The sequence below is a fragment of the Tarenaya hassleriana genome, unplaced genomic scaffold, assembly GCF_000463585.1.
Source record: "Tarenaya hassleriana unplaced genomic scaffold, ASM46358v1 Cleome2, whole genome shotgun sequence".
Lineage (NCBI taxonomy): Eukaryota > Viridiplantae > Streptophyta > Magnoliopsida > Brassicales > Cleomaceae > Tarenaya > Tarenaya hassleriana.
This window is the reverse complement of record NW_010965372.1, coordinates 3,178,891-3,192,369: the sequence shown is the minus strand read 5'-3', so window position 1 is coordinate 3,192,369 and position 13,479 is coordinate 3,178,891. Positions and strand designations below refer to the sequence as shown.

Sequence of the window (13,479 nt, the reverse complement as noted above, 5' to 3'; positions counted from 1 at the left end):
TATTTATAAATTTTTCATACATATATATATATATATATATATATATATATATAAATATTAAATCCAAAGGTAAGGGGGAAAAAAGTTTTGTTGGTTTGTGTTTTGTTTGAGTATGATGATTTGCTTCAAAGATTGTAATGATATTTTTATAATTAAAGTTCAAGTATAAATCCACACGCTTTCCTTGGATTTATTTTAAAATTCTCCACTCTCACATTTTGAAGGAATATCATATGAGATATTTTCATAGCATTTCTCAAGACATTTTATATCGTCGGCCCAAAACGAAATCCAGGCCCAAGTAATAGAAATTTAGGCCCATTTAAAGAAAAAGCCTAATTTTCGCGGATAATTCCAATAGATACAAAGTAATCGATCAATTTGTCGTTTGGATTTTCAAGGACAGGTTGATTTTTTTTTTTCTGTTTCTGAAGCGAGCGACGAAGAGAGTTAAGGCTTAAAGATTCTCCAAGGCTACAGAGGCGATATACCATTCAAGTCTCCATGGCTATGGCCTCCCACATTTCATGACAAATTATTAAAAATACACAACATTTCATCTGTACCTTGTAAATATATATTTTTCAAATTATCAATATAGAGTGGAGAAGAGAGAATTGAAAATTTAGAGAGAAATTTGAACAATGTTGGGGTTCGAATCCTGTCTGGTTGGACGGATGGAAAAACTAAACCTTTGTCTCTGCTCTCCAATTGGGCTACGCATAAGATTGAAACTCCAGACGCAGTTTTGGTCGGCCGGAGAGACAAGCATTAGTTCATAGCATGCGCCCTCATGACAATTTGTATTCTCCTGTGGAACTCATAATTGTTATATATATATATATATGTGTGTGTGTGTGTATATGTTGTTTCTTTATCAAAGATTTCGATTCTTTACTTTGCCCTATTTTTGTAGCAAATGGCATGAACTTAATTGGATTTTCCAAGAGAAGAGAAGAAGAGATTCAGTCTGAAAGCAGGAAGGGAATTTGCTACAAAATGTTCATCTGTCTCTGCGGATCAAATTCCAAAAACTCACCGTTTCCAGGACGATTGAAACCGTACATGTCGAAAACCTTGTCGTCTGGTCTCACACTGCCATTGCTGCTGTCGGGACCTCCACGAAAGCCGTCAACGGCGGAAGGACCACCGGCCGCCACGACCCAAGGAGGGGGGTGGACCGAGAAGTTAGAACCTGAAGCCTCTTGGTTTATAACGACGATGTTAGGGTTCTGCTGAGGCGAGTTTCCCGTGGTTCTTCTGTTGGATGAATTCGCAGAGACGGGGTTTGATTGCTGCTGCTGCTGGTTCTTCATCGGCGATTTCGGGCGGAGAGCCTCTATATCCGGAGTCGTCACAACGAGATGTGGCGCTTCGGGAGGTGGGTTTCGCCCCCCTCCTCCTTGCCACACCTTCCCGTCCTTGTCAATGAAGTTCTTCGTATAAGCCTGAATGCATTCTCGCACATAGAGTGGCCAATTTGATTAATAACCGAATACCTGAACTGATCCGAATAGAGTAATACGTAACCATAACCGACTCGAATCCGAATGATTACGATTTTTCTAAATGAGAAACAGAAAAAACCGAAAAAGCTATATAAAATGAGTATTTTTATCGGTGAAAACAAAACCAAACCGAAATAGAACTGAACCGAATGGTTATAATTTTTCTAAAACTAAAACAATCGAACCCAAATATATAGCCATACTGAATCTGAACCGAGACCCAAAAAGCTTACTCGCACATATTGAAAGTTTGAAACCATTGATTAGACACTAGGGTTCGGTTTCAGGTTCGACGACAAGGAGTAGAAAAAGTTTTACCTGAGCATCGAAGTTGGATGAGGAAAGGCCTTTTCCAACTGTAACCCAACCGGCTCGAATATTGTGGTCTTCCCCGAAAAGCTCGAGCCTGCGTCGACCAAGTGCAAAATGCTCAACTATCCGATACATATCTTCCGGCTTCTGAGTTGAACCTGCAATTTTTGCAACCGATGCAGAGTAAAAAAGCCAATTTGTAGCAGAGAAGATGCGTTTTATTTTTGCGAAATTACTACTAACCGTAAGGGGGTTCCTCGGCAATGATCACATCAGTATCGATATTGGCATGGATTATATGACCATCAGTGCTACGTCTAACAGTTCCCTTTATACCCATCAGGCAGTGTTCCTTTTACGGTTAAAACACAAACCGACATATCGTTAAACATAATAGAAGGCGACAACCTGAAAAACATTGACAGAAACAAAATATATCGGACCTTAGAACGCTGAAACAATGTACGAGAATCATGTCTCAATGTCGGTGCTGCATTGCTTTTGTTGGTCTTAACCCAACAAATGTCCTCGCACCTTCTGAAACCCCACTGTTGAATAAAGACAATTATCAATATCGTAAATGTAAAACCCAAAATATAAATGAAAAAAAAAATTTACCTTCTTCAGGCACTGGCGCCCTTGCTCAAGCCCGACTCCATCGCCAACCCAAAGGAAGATAAAAGAGGGAGTATCCGCTATAGCCTACAGAGAGACATTAAGAATTTCGTGGTTATCATATATTGCAATGACAAAGATCAGAAAACCACGAGAAAAACGAATGTTCACCTCAATCTTAAGGTTAATGATTTCTTCGAATGTCCAATACTCCATATTGTCAGCAACACCTGGAGCTCTATGGACGTACTCCTCCCATGGCGGATCAACAAGGATGACATCAAACTTTGTTCCAAAAAGCTCAGGAGATAGCTCAAGTTCATGAAGGTCGCATTTCAAATACATTGGAGCAGAAGCAGACTTAGTTACAATCTCATCCTTCTTCTGTATGAGCTCCCTAAGTTTGGGATAGTCTTCTACATTGGTAAGCTCTAGTTCCCTGATGAAATTCTGTGGCCGCATCCCGGTATCCACAAAGTTTTGAGAATAATCATTTTGCTCTCCTCTAGAAGGAGCTTTACCAGGAGGCCCCCCGGACCTCGGAGGAGGAACCCATCCCCCCGAACTCTTATCAGACGTGGTTCCTCGTCCCATTTGTATCGGAACATCGAAAGTGGGCCCAGACAAGATAGGAGGTCCTCCTCTTTCGGAACCTGGAGGGTTGAAGTACATGTTTGGGTTTGGAGTACCAAAGGTCGGAGGGAATCTCGGGCCGGATGGTCCAGGAGGAAGAGGAGACAGAACAGGAGGAACAGGCAGCATGTTGGCATCTACCCCTCGTGGACCAGGCCAGACAAGGGGCGGGGCAAATGGAGGCATGAAGACACCGGCTGCGATTGGAGGGCCCGGAATTGGTGACATTGCAGGTGCAAGTGACTGAATTGAACCGGGTGGTGGCATTCCAAGGTTCCCAAACGGTGGTCCCATCAAAGGCAATGGAATGCCACCTTGTTGGGTCTCTCTCCCACCAGGCCTTCCTTTTCCGACCCTCGAGAGTCTGTTCCCTTTCATGCCCGGGGGAGGCAGTGAACCTCGATTAGAGGTCTGCCCACTATTACTCCGAGCATGTGTGGCACCCCTCAGGTTCCTTCCTTTGCCACTGGAGTAGTCAGATTCATCAACTTCATCCCTCGAATCTTCACCATAAGGCCCAGAACTGAAATTTTCACTTTTTTGTCTATCTTCATGGTTATAGGCCCATTCTTCATCGTTACCAGCTGGCTTTTTGTCAGGTTGCTGACCCATTTCACTCCTACGAGCAAAGTTTGGACCTGATCCTCCCCTTCCGTAGTCATTTGACTTGGTTTGTATTTCAATCACATCATAATTCTCATTTGAAACCCCACCACTCGACAATGTTTTAACTGCTTCACCCCTATTTCCATCTTTCCTGCCACCTGAACGACCATGAGGCCTTTCGCTGTCACTCCTTTCACGTCCTTGCCTTGGAAAGTCCCGTTCCCTGCTACGATCATAAAGCAAGTCCCCATCTTTTGAATCTTTGTCATTACTCGAATGCTTTCTCTTCCAGTTATCTTTTGAACCTTCTCGATCTCTGTCCCGATCAGACCAACCATAATCTCTTCCTCTCGATCTTTCATCTCTCCGACCATCTTTTTCTTGTTCACCCCACTTGTTGTCACTCTTTTCATACTCTGCCTCTGATTGTTCTGATTCTTGGTGACGCTTTCCACTTCTTTCTGGTGTCCTAGACCTATTAGACCGTCCAGCTTCACTCGCTGTTTCAGAAGCATCCCGGCCACTCGTTTTCTTAAGAGGACTAGCTCTATCATCATCTTTACTGCTCTCTGACCTTCCTCGAGTCTTACTCTTCTCTTCCTTGTTGCTTGACTTCAGACTTTTATCAGATTTAGAGTCCAGACCCCGAGCCCGATTGTCACTGTATTCAGATTTAGAGGAAGTTTTTTCTCCCGCACCCTCATGCCTGGATTCAGAAAGCTTACTACTTTTGAGATCACCTCTTTCATTTTCATTCTCTTGACCTTTCCTAACAGGATCAGCTTCATCCCATCTTCTCCTTCTACTCAAATCAGAAGAACCATGAGTTCTGTCTCGGCCACTTTCCCTCCTGTCTGAACTCTTGGATTCACGGTCATGATATTTATCAGACTCTCCATCAAGAGATTTCTCTTCCTTGCTTTTATCGATCACCTTTGAATTCGATCTCCTCCTCTCGCTTCTGTCCCCACCATCCAGCCGGCTTTCTTGATCTCCGTCCTGGTACCAACTGCTCAGCTGTTCCAACGAACTCTCCTCTTGTTTCTTCTTCATTTGCTTTGACCGCTGCTCCTTCTTGGCCTCGTAATCATCTTCATCACTCTCCCCTCTACTCAAGCCGCCGGATCTCTTTCTGCTCTCGCTCTTATCCTTCGAACTTCTTCCCGACCTGTGCTTCCGCTTCTCATTGCTTTCAGGTTCTTCTTCGCCCCCATCCCAATTCCCGCCCTTCAAATCAGTACTTTCCTCCACATCCCGCTTCATGTAACTCCGATTGTGTTTCCGGTGACAAACTACAATGAAACACAAACCCTAACGATTTAAGACAACAAACCAAAGTATCTCCGAAAACCCAACAGAAGCAACGACTGAGCTTCAGCATCAATCCACAATCTCAACGATTATAGCATCAACGAATATAGAAGTATAATCCAACCCTAACAGCAACAATCTTTGTGACACCAACCAAAAAAACGAGGATCTAATAAGAATCAGATAGACCCACGAAGAACCCTACCAAACCCCGAATCCCAAATCCCATCCCCGAATAATGACTAAAATGGCATCGAAAACGAATGAAAGATGAACAGGATAGAGTAGCATTTACCTCTCTTTGGATTCGGCAGAAATCTGGAGAAGACCAAAAACCCTAGAAACCTTCAGGTGGTTTTTCAAATTTTAGCGGATGAGATTATGGTTTAAGTCTCCGAAGAAGCAAACCTCCCTGATTGCAGAATTTTTTGGTTTGTTTTTTCTTTTACACGAACCTCTCTACAAGTTGATTGAAATTTTTTTTTTAATCCAAATTATTTATGTGAGAAAAAAAGAAAAATGCTCGATAGGAATTTAGATCGAGGTCTGAAAATAAACTCTTTAATGGGCCCTTAATGGGCTTTGTACGGTAAGCTCATTTAGGCCCGAATAGTTTCCTACGGTGACAAATCAGAGGCGAAATATGGAATATTACAAATATACAAGGACCTAATTTGTAATTTACTGGAAACCCAAAAAACCCGAAACCCTAGATTTCCCTATAAAGAGCGCGAACTTGTGCAGTTGAACTGCTCCGCCGTTAACGATTTGTTCTTCCGCGTTTTTGTTCTTCGTTCTCACCAGTTTATTCTCCACTCGTCTTTCCGTTCATCAGAGATGAGACCTCCCCAAAGAGGTAATACATAGTGACTCTCATCGTTGTGTTTGGTCGTTTGACGCTGCTCCAATGGAGATTTTAGTTTGTAGGCTACTGTGTTCATTTCCGCTGTTCAAATACGATTATGACTCTTTGTTGTTCTATCTTTTGTCCTTTAGCCTCTGGGTGACTTTTTGTGGGTGTGCGCGTGTAAAAAATGTGGATTTTCAGGGCCTCCATTTTCTTTTCAAATCTGATTTTGGGTATTTGTTTTGATTCAGGACGTGGTGGTGGTGGCGGATTTAGGGGCGGAAGGGGTGCCGGTGGAGGCCGAGGCGGAGGAAGAGGAGGAGGCGGAAGAGGCGGCGGCGGAGGAAGTGCCATGAGGGGCCGTGGCGGTGGACGCGGCGGAGGGAGAGGCCGAGGAGGAAGGGGAGGAGGTATGAGGGGAGGAAGCAAAGTGATTGTTGAGCCTCACAGACATGAAGGAGTGTTCATCGCTAAGGGTAAGGAAGATGCTCTCGTTACGAAGAACTTGGTTCCTGGTGAAGCCGTCTATAACGAGAAGCGCATCTCTGTCCAGGTGATTTCATTTTTTTCTCGAATTCAAATGCTTTTATTGTTACCCTGTTGTGAAATCTTGGTTGAGTTTGGCTGTTCATAGTTTGCTGGTGGAAATTGTCGTCTTTGAGGAAGCTGGATGAACTTCTAAGCTGTTTCCTTTATGTTGACGTGTTTAGGATCTCAATTTAATTCAGTTTGATTAAGTTTTGTTCATCTTCATATGCTGTGGGTTATGATTTTGCAGAACGAAGATGGAACCAAAGTTGAATACAGAGTTTGGAACCCATTCCGTTCGAAATTGGCGGCTGCCATTCTCGGAGGGGTTGATAACATATGGATTGTAAGTCTTTCTCTTCAGGCATCTTACAAGAAATTGTAAACTTTTTTGTCGAACCGCCGTTCTCAACAGTTGGTTATTTACTTGTGTTTGTTTGTAGAAACCTGGGGCCAAAGTTCTTTACTTAGGTGCTGCATCTGGGACTACTGTGTCACATGTCTCTGACCTTGTTGGTCCTGTAAGTATCCGATGGAATGGAATCCTTTTCCCTTTTTTCTCGGATTTTATCAAATGGGTCTTGTGTATAAAGTCATTGGTGTTGCTTTGGACAGGAGGGAATTGTCTATGCGGTTGAATTTTCTCATAGGAGTGGTAGGGATTTAGTGAACATGGCGAAGAAGCGAACTAATGTGATACCCATTATTGAAGATGCTAGGCATCCTTCAAAATACAGAATGCTGGTTGGGATGGTTGATGTGATTTTCTCTGATGTTGCTCAACCTGATCAGGTTTTGTTTCTTTTCCTTTTTCATATCTCAAACATCCAGACCATTTTTTTATATAAAAAATCAACTTCTTTCTTGTCTTCAGTTGTGTTGTTGCTTTACAGTTTCCCTTGTGTGCTGTCCTCCTTGAAATACTGGTTTCTGTAATGCCTGGCATGTGATGAAATACTTGGATTCCCCTTCAGGACATCATGGATGATGCAAATCCAAGGTTCTGATGCTGCTAAGAATTTCTATCTGATTGAAAACTTTCTTCAAGTTTGTTGCTTTAACTGCAAATATTTCTTAAACTCAACACAACACACCTCATTTTTTTTTTTGGTTTTCTGTAAAAAAAGAAGTTTGGGTCTTGGATTTCTAGGTTTTGTTGGGTTACCATCAATCTAGTTTTGTGATTGAATCTTGTGTACTTGATTATTGAATGGAACCATTTGGCTTTGTGAAACCTTGAAGGCAAGGATTTTGGCCCTAAATGCATCGTACTTCCTCAAAGCGGGAGGCCACTTTGTCATCTCCATCAAGGTACAAAACCATCCTCTCCCTCTCCTTTTTCCTGTGAAAAATGACCCTTCAATGAACAGCTAGAACACGAGTCTTACGACCATTATATATATAATATACGTACGTGGACAGGCCAACTGTATAGACTCGACGGTGCCAGCAGAGGCGGTGTTCCAAAGCGAAGTGAAGAAGCTGCAACAGGAGCAGTTCAGGCCGGCCGAACAGGTCACTCTTGAGCCGTTTGAGCGTGACCACGCTTGCGTCGTCGGCGGTTACCGCATGCCCAAGAAGCAGAAGGCCTCGGCTTCTTAGTTAAACCCACCGCTCCTTGTTATGTTTTTTTTTTGCCATTATTGTTTTGTAAGTTTTTTGTCTTTGGTAGAGAAGCAGCCTGAGATGTCTGATTGTGATATTTGTATTAGGATATCTATCGCCTTGTTTTGGATAATATGATGGTTACTCTTTACTCTTTTATGGTAGGGGTTATATATACATATATATTATATCAACATCAGAGAATATTCGCTTGAATTTGTTTAGAATTTGGTTTCAGAAAGGACCGGTTGAATAAAAAAAATATATTTTTGTAATACATAAAAAAGTTATAGAAATCATTTCTGAAATTATAAGTTATGGACGAAGTGTGATTAAACGAATAATTTTGACAATTAGAATAAAAACAAATAAAATTGTCAGAAGTGGGATTTGAACCCACGCCCTCTCACGAGGACCAGAACTTGAGTCTGGCGCCTTAGACCACTCGGCCATCCTGACGCTGCATTTGGGCACCTTAATTTCAAGATTCTAAATTTCACAGTAACCGAAATTAACTGTAGGAACAAATAGGAAGAGGGAAAAAAAATAAAACAAAAATTTACGAGCACGATTAAATGTGGAAACTTCAATTACAATTCAAACGACCATAGCCAGTACGATTGATTAAAATCACCGCCTAAAAGTGTCCAAAACAGTGAGGCGTAACCAAGAAGAAGGTTAATGAAACATTGAAAGAGGATTGAATCGATGGTCAAGCAAGAACATCAACAGCCTTGTCGGATCCCGTCTCCCACTTCCTTAATCTTTCTGTCGTCTGCTCAACCTGTTCCGTCGCCAACCACACACACACACACCAAAAAAAACTGAGTTTTGGATTTTTTTTTAATTGCATTAATGTTTGTTTTTTTGGACGTTTACCTCTTTGTTCCAGTTCGTCTTGTAGAGGACAAACAAAAGCAGCAGCGTCTGAAGAGCTGTTCCTGCGATCATTCCTCCCCATAGTCCCTACAACAACACCACATTACCCCCCCCCCCCCCCCCAGTTGAATATCCATTTCTCTATGCTTCTCTATGAAATACAAAATAAATATGTTTTCTTCAATTTGATACTCAATTTCACATTTACTTTGGTGAATCTTTCATAGTAGGATTATATCACTTACCATCACTCCAAGATTTGCTCTGTAGCCGAGGAAGTAACCGAGGGGAAGGCCGAAAGCGTAGTAACACCCCAAGTTGATATAAGCTACTAGAGCTTGCCATCCTCCGCCAACCGCCACACCTTCATAAGCGGAATGGATCATTGAGATTATTATTTTTTGTAACTGGGTATTACGTACCGAAGTCCAGACTAAATCGGAAAAACCCATGTGAATGTCCTTCCTAAACTTGAGGTTCGAACACCGGTTGAACTAACCAAGTTTAGTTGGGTGATTGAAATATGGTCAAATAACGTATGATACATGGACAAAGGTTCTAAGGTTAAAGACAGTAGTACCAGATACGACAGGCTGTACGCTGTTGAGAACCATGGTTATGCCAAGAAGGTACGCTAGCTTTGAAACTGCCCTTTGAAGTTGTTCACTGTTTGTGAATATGATTGCAAAATGGTTTCTCGCTACGATTATGACCACCATGCTGATCAGACCGATGAGGAGTGATTCAAACACTGCGACGTATACCGAGTATTTCGCTGCTCTTGGTCTGCCCATACCAAGCTCGTTGGATACACGGACACTGTCGAATTATAAAATAAATACGTCAAATCTTAAGCCGAAAAGGAGCAGAATGTGGACAATTGATGATTGAGATACCTGATAGCAGCATTGATTCCAATGAACATCATTGCTTCCCACCCATTGACATTCATGCTGCAACATAAATCCGAGAGGAGAAGCATTAGCCGAGAGATTCGTGAGCACCTTTTAGCGGATTTCACTAACTCACCATATAGAGAGGGAATCGACGGCGATAACAGCATTGTCAAGACGGCCAGTAAGGATGATGATGCTCATCATATACCAAACCTCGAGACAGAGCATCACAGCAGATGCAATGGAGAGCCTGACAAAGGCCCAGATATCTTTAAACGCCAACCACGACAATCCATGCCAACCTTCGTTGCACCATCGGACAACGTATACGAGTTGTACGACAGAAATCCCCCAATTCGTCAGATTAAAAGCCAAAGCAGCACCAGTAGTTCCCCATCCCAAAACATAGATCAAGAACCAGAGCAGAGGGATGTGTACCGCCAAGGCGACAAACCCAATCCAAGCAATGGCACTGACTCTGCTTTGAGCCTGGAGGAACTTCGACGTGGGAAAGTTCAGGGCAAGTGAGAAGAGTTGAGGAATGGTTAGGAGGGTGAATTCACCGGCTGGAACCGCAATCTCTTCCGCTTGGCCGAGAAATCTCAAGACTGGTGTGGCGTATATGTAGATGGGCAGAAGGAAGAGACACGCAACAAATAAGATAAGCCACGATCTCTGCATATAAACACCTAACATGTGGACTTGCCCAGCTCCAAATGCTTGGCCACAAAGCGTTTCAAGCGCACTTCCCATGCCAAGCTGCAGATTTACACGGAAAATTTTAGCTCAGTGCCATTCAACACACTCTCGGAATCTCAGTTCAGTTCAACATCTCAAAATTCACGGCCCGTTAATCTTCACTTTCTGGAATTATAAACACTACTCTGCCAATTCTGGCTTCTGCGCTTGCTGAATAGAGTCCTTAATAACTTACAATAGGAGCAGAAATGCACCATGCTGATAAGCCAAAGATACGATTTCGGCTCACTGGAACTTTCGATTTAGCTCAATGGTTAAGATGATTAGGAAAATGGGTGCACGGAGTGACAAGGATTCAACATGAAAAAAAGCTAAATCTTAAGAACAATCGAAGTGCAACAGGTGATTCATCGGGATAAGAATCTCATTCGAGCATTTCTCATATTCAAGTATAGCAAGAGACAGAATCGGATACACGCATGTGTACATACAGAGAGAGAAGAGAGAGTACCATGAAGCCGAAGGAGAAGGTTCCGATGACGGAGAGGGAGATGGAGACGGCGGAGAGCTCGACCTCGCCGATGTGACCGACGAAGATGTTGGTGACGGAGTTGACGCCGTACTGACAGATGATGTTGAACGTCACCGGAGCTGCGATCATCCACAGCTTCGCCGACTCCACGCGCACCACGCGCTTCACCTCCACCCACGTCCTCGCCGGCGAGTAATCCTCATCCTCTACCGCCGCCGCTCCTCCTCCCCCGCCGTTCTTCAGCAACGGCAACCTCGCCTCCATCTCTGCCGCCGCGCTACACGTGTACGGCCCTCGCTGCTCCAATATCTCTCTCTCTCTCTCTCTCTCTCTCTCTCTCTCTCTCTCTCGTACTGGTTCAAACGCGAGAGAGTAGCTAGCTACAGTCTTGTTGGTTGGTTTATATAACAAAACCGTTGGGTCTTGCATGTCTCTCTCTTGTTTATAATAATTAGGTACAGCGTATCAAAAATATCAAATATAAAAAAAAAAGTTAGTTCTTGATTTGTATAATTAGACCAATGGGGAAATTCGAAATATATAAAAATCATATTAGCTCTAGACATAAAATTTATATTCAATGTTATAAAACTAAGCCTATGTTAATATCCAAATTATATTAGTTTTTATATTTAATAAAAAATAATTTATTAAATCTAACATTTCCGACATTTCTCTAGATTTTATTTATCATTTTTCATCTCTGTTACATTTATTTCATTTAACATTAGTCCCATGTGTGAGATCGCGTGAATCACAAATCCGAAATTTTGAGCATATATACTTTTTATCATATGATATATTACATATTCATAAGACGCAATCAATCTTCGAAAAAATTTGGTCTGTCGAAAATATTATATGCACTATACATATATTTTTTCTTTTTAGGTAGTTATAAAATATCCCTTTTCGGAAAAATGAAAAATAACATTTTTTTATTTTAAGAAAATACAAATAAACCTATAAGACCTTAATTGTTGTTGTTTTTATGAGAGGAAGTAGGTTGGGCTATTCCGTGGTGTATAGTAAAGACACGTCAACACATACAAAAAAAAAAACCATAAAGAATTTATAAAAATAAAAAAAATAAAATAGAATCGTATTAATGGACCTCCTCTTCGCCCATATGTTGTTTTTATTAGTAGGGGTTGCCATTTAGTAGAGGGCCGATTTTTCAGTTTTTTGGTTGGGTTATTTTCGGTTTTTATTATTTCACTTAGAAAACTATAACCATATAATTTTGACATTAGAATAGGTTTGGTTCCGTTTAGTGATATTTGGCTTCACATTTATTTTAAAAAATTAATTTAAAAAAAATATTTGGTTCGAATTCAATTTTTTCGATTTTAGATAAATAATAACCTTTTCAACTTTTATATTCAGATCAATTTAATTATTAACCGAATTTGTCACCTTTATTTCTTAGCATTTAACGATTTAAATGTTTTCTTCTCGTTGGTTTGAGCAAATAGGTGTAGTATTTTATCTTCTCCATCTCTCACCGATTCACTCTGAAATTTCTCGTATGTGAGCAAGATTGAAAGGAAAGAGAAGAAACAAAGTTTACGAGTTCGGTCATCCAACTTAACACTCGGACATACGTCTCGAAAAAAGAAAAATGCTATTTGAAAGAAAGACCGCGGGAGATCGATCGAAAAAATATCAATTTCGAACGTCCAAGAACTTGAGTTCGCCGAGAGAGAGAACGGAACGAAGAAAACCTAAAAAAACACAAAGTTTGAATGAAACCCCGAAAAACCCTAGGCTCGTAACACTCACCTATACAAATGACAGATTTGCCCTTCCATCCTTTGGGACCTTCTGCTTTATACCGAGGCTCCGAAAACCTCCGTTTCTTCTAGCGGGTTTTGACGAAGACTACATTCTACAATAGGTTATCCGTTTTACACAACCTTTTAAAGAATTTGAGTTTGAAATCCGGTCTGGAATTGAACGGTTATCGATTGATTTGTATTTAGTCCGGTAATTTGGTAATAATGTCGTCGGTTTGGTAACCGGACATTGATTGGATTCAGCAATTTTCACATTCTATTCGTTTTCGTTTTTCTTCTGTTATGTGAAAGCCTAAGACTATGTGCTATCACATTTTATATTTTATGGAATCCAACGACATTTGTTTACACTCGCAATCTCTTACATCTGAAACATTTTTCTGTCGCATTGATCCACTCCTTTTTTTTAGAAAAAATAAATAATAATGACATACCATAACTAAACCACAAATATTACTGAACTAAACCGGACAAATACAAATTAAAACCGGCTAAATACATCTCAATTCAAAACTTCAAATGTATCGAAAGCTCGAATCTAGCGCCTGGCAAAAGCATGGCTCAAACTAGCACCGTTAATATTGTAACAAACATGATATATTTGGCAATTATAATAGAAACAATACATTATAATACGTTGATGAAAATATAAAATATTATATGGTTAGTGAAATATAAAAAGGGTTTAAAGCATATATAACAAACATGATAT

At 41.1% G+C, this 13,479-nt stretch overlaps 3 protein-coding genes and 1 non-coding gene across 4 annotated transcripts; 1 reads left to right on the top strand and 3 right to left on the bottom strand.

The window, feature by feature from the left end:
• Window positions 1–920: 920 nt before the first annotated feature.
• LOC104811969 (methyltransferase-like protein 1) lies at window positions 921–5,453 on the bottom strand. Its single transcript, XM_010538865.1, has 7 exons — window positions 5,281–5,453; window positions 2,607–4,966; window positions 2,439–2,522; window positions 2,264–2,368; window positions 2,064–2,172; window positions 1,827–1,978; window positions 921–1,448 (listed from the first exon to the last, which is right to left on the bottom strand). The coding sequence occupies exons 2-7, from the start codon at window positions 4,935–4,937 to the stop codon at window positions 993–995; spliced, it is 3,237 nt and encodes a 1,078-aa protein (XP_010537167.1). The 5' UTR covers window positions 4,938–4,966; window positions 5,281–5,453; the 3' UTR covers window positions 921–992.
• A 276-nt stretch (window positions 5,454–5,729) lies between these two features.
• Window positions 5,730–8,124, top strand: LOC104811968 (mediator of RNA polymerase II transcription subunit 36a). The gene is made up of 7 exons (XM_010538864.1): window positions 5,730–5,841; window positions 6,084–6,385; window positions 6,611–6,706; window positions 6,804–6,881; window positions 6,976–7,152; window positions 7,603–7,671; window positions 7,783–8,124. The coding sequence occupies exons 1-7, from the start codon at window positions 5,823–5,825 to the stop codon at window positions 7,960–7,962; spliced, it is 921 nt and encodes a 306-aa protein (XP_010537166.1). The 5' UTR covers window positions 5,730–5,822; the 3' UTR covers window positions 7,963–8,124.
• A 216-nt stretch (window positions 8,125–8,340) lies between these two features.
• On the bottom strand, window positions 8,341–8,424 carry TRNAL-CAA. Its single transcript has one exon. It is a non-coding gene; the product is annotated as a tRNA-Leu (tRNA).
• A 79-nt stretch (window positions 8,425–8,503) lies between these two features.
• LOC104811966 (protein DETOXIFICATION 35) lies at window positions 8,504–11,338 on the bottom strand. The gene is made up of 7 exons (XM_010538863.2): window positions 10,951–11,338; window positions 9,874–10,499; window positions 9,741–9,797; window positions 9,425–9,663; window positions 9,090–9,208; window positions 8,845–8,931; window positions 8,504–8,749 (listed from the first exon to the last, which is right to left on the bottom strand). The coding sequence occupies exons 1-7, from the start codon at window positions 11,233–11,235 to the stop codon at window positions 8,678–8,680; spliced, it is 1,485 nt and encodes a 494-aa protein (XP_010537165.1). The 5' UTR covers window positions 11,236–11,338; the 3' UTR covers window positions 8,504–8,677.
• Window positions 11,339–13,479: the final 2,141 nt, after the last annotated feature.